The sequence below is a fragment of the Apodemus sylvaticus genome, chromosome 20, assembly GCF_947179515.1.
Source record: "Apodemus sylvaticus chromosome 20, mApoSyl1.1, whole genome shotgun sequence".
In the NCBI taxonomy this organism is placed as follows: Eukaryota; Metazoa; Chordata; class Mammalia; order Rodentia; family Muridae; genus Apodemus; species Apodemus sylvaticus.
In genome coordinates this window covers 56,976,820-56,993,792 of record NC_067491.1, presented here as the reverse complement: position 1 = coordinate 56,993,792, position 16,973 = coordinate 56,976,820, and the positions used below count along the sequence as shown (strand labels likewise).

The 16,973-nt window shown below is 37.9% G+C and overlaps 1 protein-coding gene across 1 annotated transcript in view; it reads left to right on the top strand.

The window, feature by feature from the left end:
• The window catches only part of LOC127671128 (vomeronasal type-2 receptor 116-like), a 36,424-nt gene extending 20,454 nt beyond the window's left edge, over positions 1 to 15,970 (top strand). The window contains exons 5-6 of the mRNA XM_052165812.1: positions 2,787 to 2,910; positions 15,042 to 15,970. Coding sequence (XP_052021772.1) covers positions 2,787 to 2,910; positions 15,042 to 15,970 — 1,053 coding nt within the window. The remainder of the gene's footprint in view (positions 1 to 2,786; positions 2,911 to 15,041) is intronic.
• Positions 15,971 to 16,973: the final 1,003 nt, after the last annotated feature.

Below are 16,973 nucleotides of genomic sequence, written 5' to 3'. Positions count from 1 at the left end.
GGGGTAGATGGAAGAATAGGGGGACAGAAGAGGGCTTATGGGACTTGCGGGGAGTGGGGACCCAGAAAAGGGGAAATCATTTGCAATGTAAATAAAATAAATAAATAAATAAAAACAAACCTTAACATAATACCAAGATACACAGAGTCTAATAGAAGAGAAAGTGTGAAATAGCTTTGAACCCATTGGCAGAGAAGACAATTTCCTGGACGGATCATGAAACCATTGATAACTGAACCTGAAATGCTTCCATAAGGCAAAGGACATTATCAATAGGACAAAAGTGGCAGCTGATAGACTGTGAAAAGATCTTCATTAACATTACATTCAGTAGAAGTCTAATATTGTAAATAATGAGTAATTCAAGAAATTAGATTCCTTATTTTGAAAAGCTAATAACAAAATTTTTAAAATGTGGTAAAGAACTAAATAGAGAATTCTCAAAAGAGGAGCCTTGAATGTCTTAGAAGCAGTTAAAGAACTGTTCAACAACCATAGTCATCAGGGAAATGCAAGTGAAAATGACCCTGAGAAATCATCTTACACCAATCAAAATGGCTAAAATAAAAAGAAATACTCAAGAGATAGCATATGGTAGTAAGGATATAGAGAAAGGGCAGCATTCCGCCATTGCTGGTGGGATTGCAAACTTGTACAATCACACAGGAAAACAATCTGGCATTTTCTCAGAAAACTTGAAATAGTACTACGTGAAGAAGTGTATATATACTGCTTCTGGGCATATAACCAAAACTGCTCTACCATATCAGAAAGACACTTGCTCTACTATCTTTATAGCATCCTTATCCATAATAGCCAGAAACTGGAAACAACGCAGATAGGCCTCAATAGAAAAACAGATTCAGAAAATGTGGTTCATTCACATAGTGGTCTACTATTCAGCTATTAAAACACTTGGCCATTATAAATTTTCAAGGAAAACGGATGGAACTAGAAAATATCCTCCTCAATAAGGTAACCCAGACCCAAAAGGCATGCACTGTATTTGCTCACTCTTGAGAGGACATTAGTCATAAAGTACATGATAGCTCTGATTCAATCCACAGATCCAGTGAAGCTAAATAAAGCAGGATACTGAAGGAAGCATACTTGAATCTCACTTAGAAGTGGTTTTTAAATAGTCATAATTGGTAGATGGAGGAAGGACTTGGGTGTGAGAGGGAAGGTGGTAGGGAATGGTGGTCTCAGTATCAGGTGTTGGGAGAATTAGAAGAATGAAAGGCAATCTGTAGCTGCCAGCAGTGGAGGGTTTGGGGGAATCACAAGAAGTGTCAGAAACATGGCTTTAGGAAGGGTACCAGTAGAAAATTCAGGTGATCATAGCTGAGAAAAATAGCCGTGGAGATATAGTACATGAAGAGGACAAACAACTCCTATAGCCATGCTGGTCCTGCCTTGGGGGGATAAGGACAACAACACAGACACAAAAATTTTGACCCCAAATCTGTCCTATTTAAAAGAAATGCAAGGATGGAAGAGAGATTGATAGAATGGCCAACCAATAATTGGCCCAATTTGAGATCCATCCTGGGGCAATACTCAATCCCTGAAACAGTTAATGATATTTTGTTATGCTTGCAGAAAAAGACCTAGCACAAGTGTCGTCCAAGATGCTTCACCCAACAGTAGACAGACACAGATGAAGAGATCCACAGCCTAACACTGGACAGAGCTAAGGGTCTCTTATGGAAGGATTGAGCATAGTTTAGGAACTGCACAGGAAGACCAAGAGTCTAGTAACCTCAACCCTTGGGGGCTCTGACAAAATAATCCACCAATCAAAGGTCATACATGAGATAGACATAGTCTCAACACCCTCAAAATATGTAGTAGATGTGCAGCTCAAACTCCATGTTTGTTCCAAAAAGCTGAAGTGGGGGCTGTCCTTAAGCTATCTGTGGGACTCACTCCACAACTTAGCTGCCTTCCTTGGCCAGAGTGGGAGAGTATGAAGCTAATCCTGTAGAGACATGATGTGGCAGAGTGGCAGTAAATCCAGGGGGCCCACACCCTCTCAGCACAGCAGGCCAGGGGGGGGAGTGTTAGGGTGTGGACTAGGAGAGGTAGCATCCTGTATGTGAAATTAATAAAACAATTAGTGAAAAAATAATCGCAATGACACATAAAATGGAGTGGTGTCAGGTGGTCCTAAGTTGTTTAAGAATCATGGGTGAAAAACCCATGATTAGCAGGATAGTAAACAGAAATATTGCATGTTCTCCATTTCTATTAATTTTCCAGTTTCCTGCTTTAACTCCTGTCCTTATTTCCATTGATGAGAAACATGTCTGTCCTCAGTTTACTATTGGCACGGTGTTTGATCACAATAGAAACCACAACTAAGACAACTAGAAAGGCAGTCACAGTCAGTTTTCTGGCGGCCTTTGCTTTTAAGCCTTTGGCAGACACACAACAAACTGAGAGGATGTCCCTTTATTCTTAAGTCTCATCTTGGAAAAATGGCAACAAAACCAATGCGAGGAAAGTAGGATTGTCTTCAGAACATCGCAGTTGGAGGGTGAAGTTCATCATGGCAAGGAATCAGGACAGCAGTGATGTGAGGAAATTGGGCAGATTCTGTCCACATTCAGCAGGAGGAAAGCGATCGCTGTTGCTGGCCAAACTTCATTTCCACTTTTCATTCAATAGCACGTTTGTACGTTTTTAAATATAAATTTTAATTAATACACCTTCCATTATAAAATATGTACTTGGGCACTGATTAGGAGCTAAGCATTTTGTATCTTGTATTAAATATTTTTCAGATTCCTCGGTCTGTCTGCAGTGAGAGCTGCAGCCCTGGATTCAGGAAAGTTGTTCTGGAGGGAAGGCCTACCTGTTGCTTTGACTGCAGTCCTTGCCCAGACAATGAGATTTCCAATGAGACAGGTGAAGGACAAGTCTCTCAGAGGATTTTACATCCTCCCTATGGCGCACTGACAAAACTAAGTAATGAAAAAAAAACTAAACAAGAGAACTACGTGGCAATTACATTACTTTAGATTTGCAACTAAATCTTTAAGTCTATGCTCTTTCTTTAAAATTTTTTATTGTTTGTTTTATTTGTTTACATTTCAAATATTATCTCCCTTCCTGTTTTGCCTTCAGCAAACCCCCAATCCCATCCCTCCTGCTTCTATGATGATGCCACCCCCACCCACACAACACCTTCCTACTTCAGAGCCCTAGCATTCTCCACCACTGGGTCATCCACCCTCCACAGGACTAAAGGGCTCCCCTCCCACTGATGCCAGATAAGGTAATCTTCTGGTGCATATGCAGCTGTACCCATGGTTCTCTCCATGTGTTCTGGTTGGTTGATACTGTTCTTCCTATGGAGTTGCAACCCCTTCAGCTCCTGCAGGCCTTCGTCTAACTCCTCCATTGGGATTCTTGTGCTCAGTCCAATGATTGGCTGTGAGCATCCCCATCTGTATTTCTCAGACTCTGTTAGTAGACACCTGTATCTGGCTCCTCTGAGCAAGCACTTTTATTTTTATTAGTTATATTCTTTATTTACATTTCAAATGTCGTCCCCATTCCTTATTTCCCCCCGAAAATCCCCTAACTCCTCCCCCCTCCCCCTGCTCACCATTCCACGGACTCTCACTTCCCTGTCTTGGGGTTCCCCTATACTGGGGCATCTAGCTTTCTCAGGACCAAGGGCCTCTCCTCTCTTTGATGTCCAACTAGGCCATCCTCTGCTTCATATATATCTGGAGCCATGGGTCCATCCCTGTGTACTCTATGGTTGATGGTTCAGTCCCTGGGAGCTCTGGGGGAGCTGGGTGGTTCATATTGTTGTTCTTCCTATGGCACTGCAACCCCTTCAGCTCCTTGGGTCTTTTCTCTAGTTCGTCCATTGTGCTCAGTTCAATGGTTGGCTGAGAGCATCCACCTCTATATTTGTCAATCACTGGAAGAGCCTCCCAGGTGACAGCTATATCAAGCTCCTATCAGCAAGCACTTGTTGGCATCCACAATAGTCTCCAGGTTTTGTAACTGTATATGAGATGGATCCCTAGGTGGAGCAGTCTCTGGTTTATCTCTCCCTCAGTCTCTGATCTACACTTTGTCTCTGTATCTCCTCCTGTGGGTATTTAGTTCCCCCTACTAAGAAGGACTAAAGTATCCATAATTTGTTCTTCTATCCTCTTGAGCTTCATTTAGTCTGTGAATTGTATCCTGACACTCTTTTCTCCTCATCCTCTGCTCTGTCAACCAATTTTCTCCCTCTAGCTCCCATTATTATTTTCTTCCATCTTCTAAGTAGGACTGAAGGATCCACAATTTGGTCTTCTTTCAGCTTGATCTTCATAGTTTGTCCATTGTATGGTGGGTATTACAAGCCTTTTGCCTAATAGCCACATCACTATGAGAGAGTAGTACATATGTTTCATGTTCTTTTGCTGCTCAACATTTTCAGTGAGGATGGTATTTTCTACTTCCATCCATTTGAATGCAAAACTCAAAGTTGCCATTTCTAATAGCTAAATATCACTCCATTGCGTATTTGCATGATAAGTATTGTATCCATTCTTTCATTGATGGGCATCTGGGTTGTTTCAAGTTCTGGCTATTATAAAAAAGGCTGATATGATCATATTGGAGCATCTTTTGGATATATGCCCAGGAGTGGTGTAACTGGATCCTCAGGTAGTACTATTTACAATTTTCTGAGAAACTATCAGACTGATTTCAAGAGTGGTTTTACCAGCTTCCATTCCCACCAGCAATAGTAGAGTTTGCCTCTTTCTCCACATCCTTACCAGCATTTGCTGTCACCTGAGAGTTTGATTTTAGTTATTCTAAAGGGTGTGTGGTGGAATCTGAGGGTCATTTTGATTTACATTTCCCTGATGACTAAGAATGTTGAACAATTCACTAGGAGCTTCTAAGTCACTTGAGATTCCTTATTTGGAAAGTCTTTTATTAGCTCTGTATTCCATTTTTAATAGCATTACCTGGTTCTCTGGAGTCTTTATGCTAACGTCTTTGATCCACTTCACTTGCAGTTTTGTTCAGGGTGATAGATATACATCTATTTTCATTCCTCTACATAAGACATCCCATTAGCTCACCACTATTATTTAGATGCTTTCTTTTTTCCCTATTGTATGATTTTGGGTTTTTGTCAGAAATTTAAGTGTCTGTAGGCATGTGGCTTTGAGGATTGATTCCATTGATCAATATGTTTGTTCCTAGACTAGTATCATGCAGATTTTATTACTATTACTTAAGGTCAAGGATGGGGTTGCCTCCAAAAGTTCTGTTATAGTTCAGGATTCCCTTAGTGATGCTGGGATTTTGTTTTTCCATATAAAGTTAAGATTACTATTTCAAGGTCTGTAAAGAATTGTAATTTTGATGGGAATTGGATTGAATACGTAGATTACTTTTGGTTTGGTAATCATTTACATTATGTTAATTTCAATTTCAAGGGCATGAGAGATCTTTGGATATTCTGATATCTTTCTCAATGTTTTCTTCAGTGATTTCAAGATAATTTCTTTTTTTTTTTATTCGATATAATTTATTTACATTTCAAATGATTTCCCCTTTTCTAGCCCCCCCACTCCCCGAAAGTCCCGCAAACCCCCTTCTCTTCCCCTGTCCTCCCACCCACCCCTTCCCACTTCCCCATTCTGGTTTTGCTGAATACTGTTTCACTGAGTCTTTCCAGAACCAGGGGCCACTCCTCCTTTCTTCTTGTACCTCATTTGATGTGTGGATTATGTTTTGGGTATTCCAGTTTTCTAGGTTAATATCCACTTATTAGATGCACTCAAGATAATTTCTTATAGGTTTTCAGTTGCATGGCTAGAATTACATGAAGATATTTATATTATTTGTAAATATTGTAAAGTAATCTGTTTCCCTAATTTCTTTTTCAGCTCATTTATCATTTGTGTAAAGAAGGAGTATGGCATTTTTAATGTTAATTTTGTATTCAGCCACTTTTTTCTGATTTTTAATATTTCTTTAATTATTATTTCTTTTTTCTTTTTTATTAATTTTATTAATTTTATTCGATACATTTTTTATTTACATTTCAAATGATTTCCCCTTTTCTGGTCCCCTACTCCCCGAGTGTTCATCAGTTGTACGTGTTCTCTGGTAGAAATTTTTGGAATTATTTATGTTTATTATCATATCATCTGTCAAAAGCAATACTTTGACTTCTTTCTTTCCAATTTGTAGCCACTTGATCTGTTTTAGTTCTCTGACTGTTCCAGCTACAACTTCAACCTCTGTATTGAATAGATTAGTGAAAGTGGGCAACATTGTCTTGTCCCTGATCTTAGTGGAATTACCTAAGTTTCTGTCCATTTAATTTGATATTAGCTACTGGCTTTCTGTATGTTGTTTGTGTAAAATTTAGATCTTTGACATATATCCCTGATTTTTCAAATACTTTAAAAATGAATTGATGTCACATTTTCTTTCTTTTAATTAATTTTTTACACTCCATATTTTATTCACCCCCATCTACTCACCAACTGTTCAACATCTCATACTTCCTTCACACCCCCTGTCTCCACATGGAGGTCCAGACCCCCAACCTGCCTGACCTCTAAACTCCCTGAGGTCTCCAGTCTCTTGATGGTTAGGTGCATCATCTCATAACACTGACCCATCAGTCCTCTACTGTATGTGTGCTGGGAGCTGGTATATGCTGCCTGTTTAGTGGTCCAGTGATCGAAAGATCACATAAGTCCAGATTAATTGAGACTGCTGGTCCTCCTACAGGATCGCTCTTCTCCTCAGCTTCTTTCAACCTTCACTATTTCAACAACAGGGGTCAGCTGCTTCTGTCTATTGGTTGGGTACAAATATCTGCATCTGACACTTTCTGCTGCTTTTTGGGATTTCCAGTGCTCTGTCAAGCTAGGAGGTTCCTTTCTGTGAATGAATTGGTATCACATTTTCATAATGTTTCCTTCAACATTTAATGAGATGATCAATATGTTTTTTTTCTTCAGTTTTTTTCTATGGTGAATCAGGCAGAAGGATTTTCATGTATTGAACCATCTTTGGATCTCAGGGATGAATCCTACTGAGTTATGGTTTATGACATTTTTGATGTGTTCTTGGAATTGGTTTGTGAGTTTTGATTTTTATAGATTGTTTTTAGTATTTCTGCATCAATATGCATAAGTGAAATAGGTCCGAAATTATTTTTGTTTGTTGAGTCTGTGAAATTTGTGTATCAGTTTGACCGTGGACTCATAAAATGATTTTGGCAGTGCTCCTGTTTCTATTTGGTGGAGTAATCCGTGAAGCATTGGTTTTAGCTCTCCTTTAAAAGCCTGGGAGAATTCTGAAATAAAACCACCTGGCCCTGGGTATTTTTTTTATTTGATATATTTTTATTTACATTTCAAATGATTTCCCCTTTTCTGTTCCCCCACTAACCAAAAGTCCCATAAGCCCTCTTCCCTCCCCCTGTTCTCCCATACACCCCTTCCCACTTCCCTGTTCTGGTTTTGCCCTATACTTCTACACTGAGTCTTTCCAGAACTAGGGGCCTCTTCTACATTCTTCTTGCACATCATTTGATGTGTGGATTATGTTTTGGGTATTCCAATTGTCTAGGGTATTTTTAATCAAGAGACATTTCATGACTGCTTCTCTTTTTTTTTTTTTAGGGTTTTAGAGATATTTATATAGGATACCTGATCTTGATTTAACTTTAGTAAGTGTGGAATTTGTTTAGAAATTCAGCCAGTTCATTAAGCATTTCCAGTTTTGTGGAGTATAAGCTTTGAAGTAAGCTAACACTTTTTTTTTCTTGTCTGTGTTTTTGCCTCCCTTTTCATTTCTGATTTTATTTATTTATATATATATTTATTTATGTTTGATTAGATGTTTTCTTTACTTACATTTCAAATGTTATCCCCTTTCCTCGTTTCCCCTCTGAAAACGCCCTATTCCATCGCCCCTCCCCCTGCTCACCAACCTACACACTCATGCTTCCTTGTCCTGGCATTCCCCTATACTGAGGCATCGAATCTTCTCAGGACCAAGGGACTCTCCTCCCTTTGATGTCCAACAAGGCCATCCTCTGCTACATACGAAGCGGGAACCATGGGTTCCTCCATGTGTACTCTTTGGTTGGTGGTTTAGTCCCTGGGAGCTCTGGGGGGGTTCTGGTTGGTTCATATTGTTGTTGCTTCTATGGGACTACAAGTTCCTTCAGCTCCTTGGGTCCTTTCTCTACGTCTTCCATTGGGGAACTTATGATCAGTTCAGTGGTTTTCTGAGATCATCCACCTCTGCACTTGTCTGCTACTGGCAGAGCCTCTCAAGAGACAACTATTTCGGGCTACTGTCAGCAAGTGCTTGTTGGCATCCACAATAGTGATTGGGTTTGGTGACTGTATATGGGATTGATCTCTCTGTGGGGCAGTCTCTGGAAGGTCTTTCATTCAGGCTCTGCTCACACTTGGTCTCTTTATCTCCTCCCATGGTCACTTTGTGCCCCCTTCTAAGAAGGACCAAAGTATTCATACTTTGGTCTTCCTTCTTCTTGAACTTTGTTTGGTCTGGGGATTGTATCTTAGGAATTCTGAGCTTCTAGGCTAATATCCACTTATCAGTGAGCACATACCATGTGTGTTCTTTTGTGATTGGGTTATCTCACTTGGGATGATATCTTCTGCTTCCATTCATTTCCCTAAGAATTTCAAAATTAATAAATTCATTGTTTTTAATAGCTGAATAGTGTATTCTATTGTGTAAATGTACCACATTTTCTGTATCCATTCCAGTGTTGAGGAACATATAAGTTCTTCCCAGCTTCTGGCTGCTATGAACATAGTGTAGCATGTGTCCTTATTACATGTTGGAGAATCATCTGGGTATATGCCCAGCAGTGGTAAAGCTGGGTCATCAGGTAATACTATGTCCAATTTTCTGAGGAAACAGCAAACTGACTTCAGAGTGGTTGTACCAGCTTGCAGTCCCACCAGCAGTGGAGGGGAGGGGTGTTCCTCTTTCTCCACATCCTTGCCAGCACCTGCTGTCACTTGAGTTTTTGATTTTAGCCATTCTTACTGGGGTGAGGCAGAATTTCAGGGTTGTTTTGATTTGCATTTCCCTGATGACTAAGGATCTTGAACATTTCTTTAGGTCTTTCTCAGTAAGAGAAAGAAATTACAAAAATAACATCCTACACAGTAATCACCAACAATATAAAGTATCTTGATGTGACTCTAACAAAACAAGTCAAAGATCTGTATGACAAGAACTTCAAGTCACTGAAGAAAGAAATTGAAGAAGACCTCAGAAGATGGAAAGATCTCCCATGCTTGTGGATTGGCAGGATTAATATAGTAAAAATGACCATCTTGTCAAAAGCAATATACAGATTAAATGCTGTCCCCATCCAAATTCCAACTCAATTTTTCAGAGTTAGAAAGAACAATTCTCAAATTCATCTGGCATAACAAAAAACCCAGGATAGTAAAAATGATTCTCAAAAATAAAAGAACTTCTGTGGGAATCCAGCATCCTGGACCTCAAACTGTACTACAGAGCAACAGTGTTTAAAAAGTGAATGGTAAACTGGTACAGTGACAGACTGGTAGATCAGTGCAATGGAATTGAAGACCCAGAAATGAAACAACACACCTATGGTCACTTGATGTTTGATAAAGTAGGTAAAACCATCCAGTGAGAAAAAGATTATCATTTTATCAAATGGTTATGGTTTAACTGGTGATCAGCTTGCAGAAGAATGCAAATTGATCCATTATTATCTCCTTGTACAAAGCTCAAGTTCAATTGGATCAAGGACCTCCACATAAAACCAGATCCACTGAAACTAATAGAAGAGGAAGTGTGGAAGAGCCTCGAGCACATGGACACAGGGGAAAATTCCCTGAACAGAGCACCAATGACTTATGCTCTAAGATAAAGAATTGGCAAATGGGACTTCAGAGCCCTGATTTGATTATTTCCTCTTCTTGCCTCCTCTTCCTGGTATTTCATTTTTTTAGAGCTCTCACATATATGCTTAAATTACTCTTTTGAGAATTTTCAAATTAAATTCTTTATAAAGACACTCAGTGTAGTGATTTTTCCTCTTAGCACTATTTTTACTGTTTCCCAAGAATTTGGGTTTGCTGTGCTTTGTTTTTATTGAAATCTAAAAATTTCTTTATTTCTCCCCTAATCCAGAGATCACTGAGTAATGAGTTCTTCAGTTTTCATGAGTGTTTAAGTTTCATGGTATTTCTGTTGTTGAAGTCCAAATTTCCTCCAAGGTTCTCTCATAACAGAAAAAATGATGTTTCAATTTTCTTGTATCCATGAAGGATGCTTTGTGACTGATTATCTGGTAAATATTGGGGGGAAGAATCCATTAGGTGCTGAGAAGACAGTATATTCTTTTGTGTTTGTGTGAAATATTCTCTAGATGCCTTTTAAGTTCATTTGATTCATAATGTCTGTAAGTTTTGTTATTTCTCTGTTTAGTTTCTGACTAAATAACATGTCAATTGGTGAAAACAGGGCGTTGAAATTAAGCACTAGTAATGTTCAGAGTTTGACATGTGGTTCAAGCTTTATCAATGTTTCATTTACAAATGTTCATGCCTTTGAACTGGAGGCATGCATGTTGAGAATTGAAATATCATCTTAGTAGATTTTTCCTTTGCTGAGTATGAATTATCCATTCCCATCTCCTTTTATTAATTTTAGTTGGAAGTTTATTTTAATAAGTATAAGAATGATTATTTCAGCTTACTTCTAGGGCTTTTTGTCCTGGAATTTTTTTTCAGAACTTACTCTAAGGTAATGTCTATTGGTATTGCTGAGTTGTTTGTTTTATACAGCAAAATGAAAGCATCTTAGTCAGGGTTTCTATTCCTGCACAAACATCATGACCATGAAGGAAGTTAGGGAGGAAAGGGTTTATTCAGATTACACTTCCACACTGCTGTTCATCACTAAAGGAAGTCAGGACTGGAACTCAAGCAGGTCAGGAAGCAGGAGCTGATGCAGAGGCCATGGAGGGATGTTACTTTTGGGCTAGCATCCCTGGCTTTCTTGGCCTGCTTTCTTATGGAAAGCAAGACTACCAGCCCAGGGATGGCAACACTGACAAGGGACCCTTCCCTGTAATCACTAATTGAGAAAATGCCCCACAGCTGGATCTCATGGAGCCATTTTCTCAAATGAAGCACCTGTCTCTGTGTCAGTACAACCTGTGTCAGGTTGACACACAAAACCAGCCAGTACAGAGAGTTCCTGTTTTTGTACTTGTTCTGTTAGTCTGTGTCATTTATTGAGAAATTGAATCCATAGATGGTGAGAAATATTAATGATCAGTGTTTGTTCATCCCTATTATTTGATGTTGGTGTTGTGTGTATATGGGTTTGTGTGTGTTTAAATTGATTTTCCTTGTATGGAATTACCTATTTCTTGTGTTTCCTTCAAATTAGCTATCATCTTTCTGTTGGAGTTTTCCTTCTAGCATTTTGTTTTAGGAATGGATTTTTGGATAGATATTGTTTAAATCCAGACTTGTCTTGAATTATGGTTGCTTACTCCATCTATTGTGATTGACAGTTTTGCTGGTTATAGGACTCTAGGTTGGCATGTGTGATGTTTTCATAGGTTTTAAGATATTTGTCCAGGCCCTTCAGTTTTTAAAGAATCTATTGAAAATGCACAATACTAACAGGTCTGCCATGGAATGATACCTGGTCTTTTCCCTCAGTGCTTAGTCTTTCTTAGTCCTCTACATTCTGCATTTTCATTATTTTGTTGAGGGAGGACTTTTCTGGCCCACTCTATTTTGTGTTACACAAGCATCTTTTATGTTTATAGGTATTTCTCTCTTTACATTGTGATTTTTTCTAATATAATTTTGTTGAAAATACTTTCTCACCCTGGGATCTGGGACTCTTTACCTTCTACTATTCCGATCATTCTAAGGTTACTTGTTTTCCTTGTATTCCAGATTTCTTGGCTGTTTTGTTTCAGGGATATTTTAGCGTTAACATTTTCTTTTACTGATGTGCCAGTTTCTATTTTTGTATGCCTGAGATGCTCTCCTACATCCTTTTATCTTATTGGTGATACTTGCATTTGTTGTTCTGTAAGCTTCTTTAGCTTTTCCATCTGCCGTTTACCCTCGGTTTGTATTTTCATTCTGGCTTCTATTTCCACTTTCACTTCCTGAACAGCTTTACTTACTTCCTTGGTTAACTGTAGTTTCTGCTATTACTTTAAGAGATTTATTTGTTTCCTCTGTAAAGTCCTATATTTGTCTGATTGTGTTTTCCTTTTCTTTTTTAAGCATTTTATTCCTTTCCTCTTTAACGGCCTCTATCATCTTCATAAGACTGGATTTAAGGGCACCGTGGTTCAGTTGTGTTAAGATTTGCAGGGCTTGCTGTTGTAGAGTAAGTTTGCCCTGTTGGTGTCATAATATTCTTGAATTTTGTTGTTTGAGTTAGTTTCATGCCTTTAGCCATCTAGATTTTTTTAATAATAAAACAAAAATTAAAACAATAAATAATTCGACAACATAAGGAGGTCAAAGGGATACAAATTGGAAAGGAAGAAGTCAAACTATCATTATTTGCAGATGACATGATAGTCTACCTAAGTGAACCAAAAAACTCCACTAGAGAACTCCTACAGCCATCTAGATGTTTTAGTCACTGCATGTTCCTGTTATGATATATATTGGGATGATGGCTAACCACCATGATCTTGGTGTGATAGTCCCCTGGTATATATTTTGGGGCTATATGGTTCTTGAATAGCAGGTCTTAAAAAGATGGCAAGAGACTTGGCAGAAAATTTTATATCTGGCAGGGACGATCTCCTCAGAGCCATGCCTGACAAAGTTTTTTGGGCAGGGACAATTAGAGAAGGAAAGAAATCTAAATGTTTTGGTTCTGGATCAACAGGCTTGATGAACCTGGGCAGAGATGTAGTGGGAGAATAGAAGTCTGGTGCAGATTTCTGGATAATTATATTTCCTCATCTATTAATTTCCATTATTTGACTGTAAAATATTTTATATAAGGTATTTCTCTGCTACATATAGACTACCTAATTGTCTGTTAATTCGGTTATAGTTCCTGTATGCAGATTGAAGACATATAAATTTCACTTATGAATTTAATGTGGTTGTAGAAGGACCACTTCAACTGTCTCCCCAAAATGCTTTTTTTTATTACAGACTGAAGTTCAGACACTTTAGAGATATGTACATTTGGAGGGATGGAATAGAATAAAGGTTTAGACCTACATCACAGTATCAGATTGCATTGATTAAAAATACAGCTACATATATGTTGAACACTCAAAAGTTAAAGAAATTACTGATCAAAGGAATTTGAATACAGGGAAATATAATAAACATATATTTCAAGACAAACCATACGCCTTATACGAAATAAATTTTGTCTTATAGATCAGTTGCCATAAATTAATGAATATTGTTTATAAGATATAATATTAAAAGCTAGTATAACACAGCAACAAATATAATCTAACAACACAGCAGAACAGATTTATGTAAAATTGTTACATTAGCATGAATAGTCACATTGAGAAAATGTTAACTATTTGACAGGAGAGTTTAAGAAAGCATAAGAAAGATACACAAATACAGAACTGAGTGTAAAAAGAAGTAAATGTAGTCTTTCTGTATCTTTTAAGGAAAAGTGAAACTAAAATAGTTTTTGAAATAAAGCCTTTACAAAAATACGGAAAGTTATTTGTGACAAGAAATATGTGATTAAATAATATTAGGAGCATTTATTTTTCTCCTCTGAGTTTTATTCACAAAGATTTAGTTCTTAAAATCTATTCTGGAGGAACAAAGAAAACATAAATTAAACTATTAAGTAGTTCTTTTCCTGGAAATGTTTCAAAAAGTTTTCCAAAACAGTAAACTAATAGCCACGAAATTATCTCAATATGAAAAGGAACTTACATCCCCTACTCTACCCAAAATTTCATCACAGAACCCAGTAGTAGTTAAAAGAGAAAAGGCCTACTAACTTTTCTCAAACATCCATATATTCACTATAATACCTGTGAGAACTTTCTTCCATCAAAAATGAAAGGGGCTGGGGAAAGATAAGGAATGGTTTGAAGACATATTTAGTAGTTTCCAACCAACATCACATGAGAAGAAAATATTTTCAAACTGAAAAAATTTTATAAATAAAAATGAATTTGTGTCATATATCCCAGACTAAAAAATCATTTTACATAAGAAATTCAATGAAAAATGTTTATTTCAAAATTGAATTCACATCTTCTATTGGAAATTTAGAAATATTTTTGAGAACTGCTATAAAAATTGAATTAGTTATTGCAATGTAATTTGGTATTTTCTAGTTTGAAAATATGTGCTTCAACTGTACTACAAAATATAAATAAAAGAGAGGTAAAAAGCTAAAAATAAGAATACTTCAATATACAACTAAAATAAATAGGCACTCGGTATGAGATTTTATGGGTTTTTTTCATTGTCAATTTGACACAATCAAGATTTATGTAATAAAAGAAAAACCACAATTGAAAATCCTTTGAAGGGCTGGACTGTAGCAAAGAGTTTTGTACATCCTCATGTTTAGTGGTTGCTGTGGGCTGCGCTGCCTCACTGGGTTGGTGCACCTCTGAGGAGGTGATCACAAGCTACATAACAAAGCAGGTCAGAGGCAGCACCTCACCCCAGTGGACTCACCTTCAGTTCGTACCTCCTTATCCTCCCTCCAGTTCCTGCATAGTTTCCACAGTGATATACTTATAATGTATAATGTGAAAAATACCATATTCTCCAGAAAAGGATACTCTTCATGGGGTTTTTGGAAAGAAGTATAAACCTTAACTTGTGTAATTATTTACTTTAGAATACTCATATCTCCATACCAAAAGTGGCAAGGGAACATGGTTGCAATAACAATCCAATGAGTTTGAAGCATAAAATGTATTAGGATAAAGGGAAACTTGACCATGCATTCATGATCAACTTCATTTCTACCAGGTATGAATCAGTGTGTGCAGTGTCCAGAAACTCATTATGCAAATGCAGAGAAGACACACTGCCTGGAGAAAACTGTCACCTTTCTGGCCTATGATGATCCCTTGGGGAAGGGACTCACACTCGTGTCCCTTGGATTTTCTACTCTCACAGCTCTTGTTATTGGGGTCTTTGTAAACCACAGAGACACTCCAGTAGTGAAGGCCAATAACAGATCTCTCAGTTACATCCTGCTCATCACTCTGACCCTCTGTTTCCTCTGTCCATTGCTCTTCCTTGGTCTTCCACACACAGCCACATGTATCCTGCAACAGAACGTGTTTGGACTTCTGTTCACCGTGACTCTATCCACTGTGTTGGCCAAAACCATCACTGTAGTTATGGCCTTCAAGATTACAGCTCCAGGAAGAAAGATCAGATGGTTGCAGATATCACAGGTCCCTAAGTGTGTCATTCCAGCTTGCACTCTGATACAAGTACTTCTCTCTGGCATATGGCTGGGAACATGCCCTCCATTTATTGACATGGATGCTCACTCTGAACAGGGACACATCATCATACTTTGCAACAAGGGCTCAGCTGTTGCCTTCCACTGTGCTCTGGCCTACCTGGGAGTCATGGCCTTGGGTAGTTACCTCCTGGCTTTCTTGTCCAGGAACCTTCCTGACACATTTAATGAATCCAAGTCCATGGCTTTCAGCATGCTTGTGTTCTGCAGTGTTTGGGTCACGTTCCTCCCTGTCTACCACAGCACCACTGGGAAGGTCAGGGTAGCTATGGAAATGTTCTCTATCCTGGCTTCCAGTGCAAGCATTCTAATTGTAATCTTTGTAAACAAGTGCTACATTGTTTTGTTTAGGCCAGAATTAAACACACTTCCTCATAACAGGGATGAAAGACACCACAGGGGCAAATATTTACTTAAAACATAGTTCACATGATTCTTCATATAAACTGAATTTTACTGGATCTCTACCGTTCTGACCATCACATATTAGGTCACAAGTTTTTCCTGTGATGGATTTGTGGATATGGCTTCTTCTCAGCAGGTATTATATTCTGAGGTTAATTCCCTGGAACCCCATGATGAAGTAAGGAATTGATTTTCTGAAGTTGGACTAGTGCATTTCCAGTCCCCAAAATAAGTAAACATTTGTAATATAAATTTAGAAAACCCTTTTGAAAACAATCATTACATTGAGATATGATTGCATGAGCTCTTATTGTTTCCACTGACTTAAATTATTAATTTTTCCTATTGAAATCTCTCACATTTTGCAATAAGGACACTCTATTCACCAAATCATGTGATGGTCCTGGGGCTTTTTCTCTAAATTCTTATTTCTAAATCATATTAATTACTTCAACCAGTGGTGTTTTTTCCTTTAAGGACCTTTTCATTTCTCCCAGTGCTGACTATGCAATGTCTTTCTGGTGGCATTGATTTCTAACAGTTTCAGATGACAGGAATTTCACACAGTTTGTCTGCCACATAAAACTTCATACCACAACATTCCTCATAAATTTTCACATTTTCAAATCTTTCAGTACTGTTCTTATTTCAACTGAAGTCCTGAAACAGCAATCAGCAGAAACCATGGCATAGCTAAATGTAACCCATCTTGACGTCTGTCCTGCTAAATAAGCAATTAGTTCTCTGAGTCTGAGGTCAGCATCATGTGGGCGAATCCCTGACACTGCTTCACATTATGTGCAATGTGTAACATGATTATATTGACCAATAAAATTCTTGTTCCTCTAGAACCATAAGTTAATTGTGACATCACTCTAACCATTATTCTCTACCTTCTTATCCAAAATTATGAAAAGTGTCCTTTAAACTCATCCCACCACATTTTGAAAATTTTGTGTATCTCAAAATCTAAAATTATTTCTTGACACCATATAAGGATAACAGTGGATTAAATCCTGAGT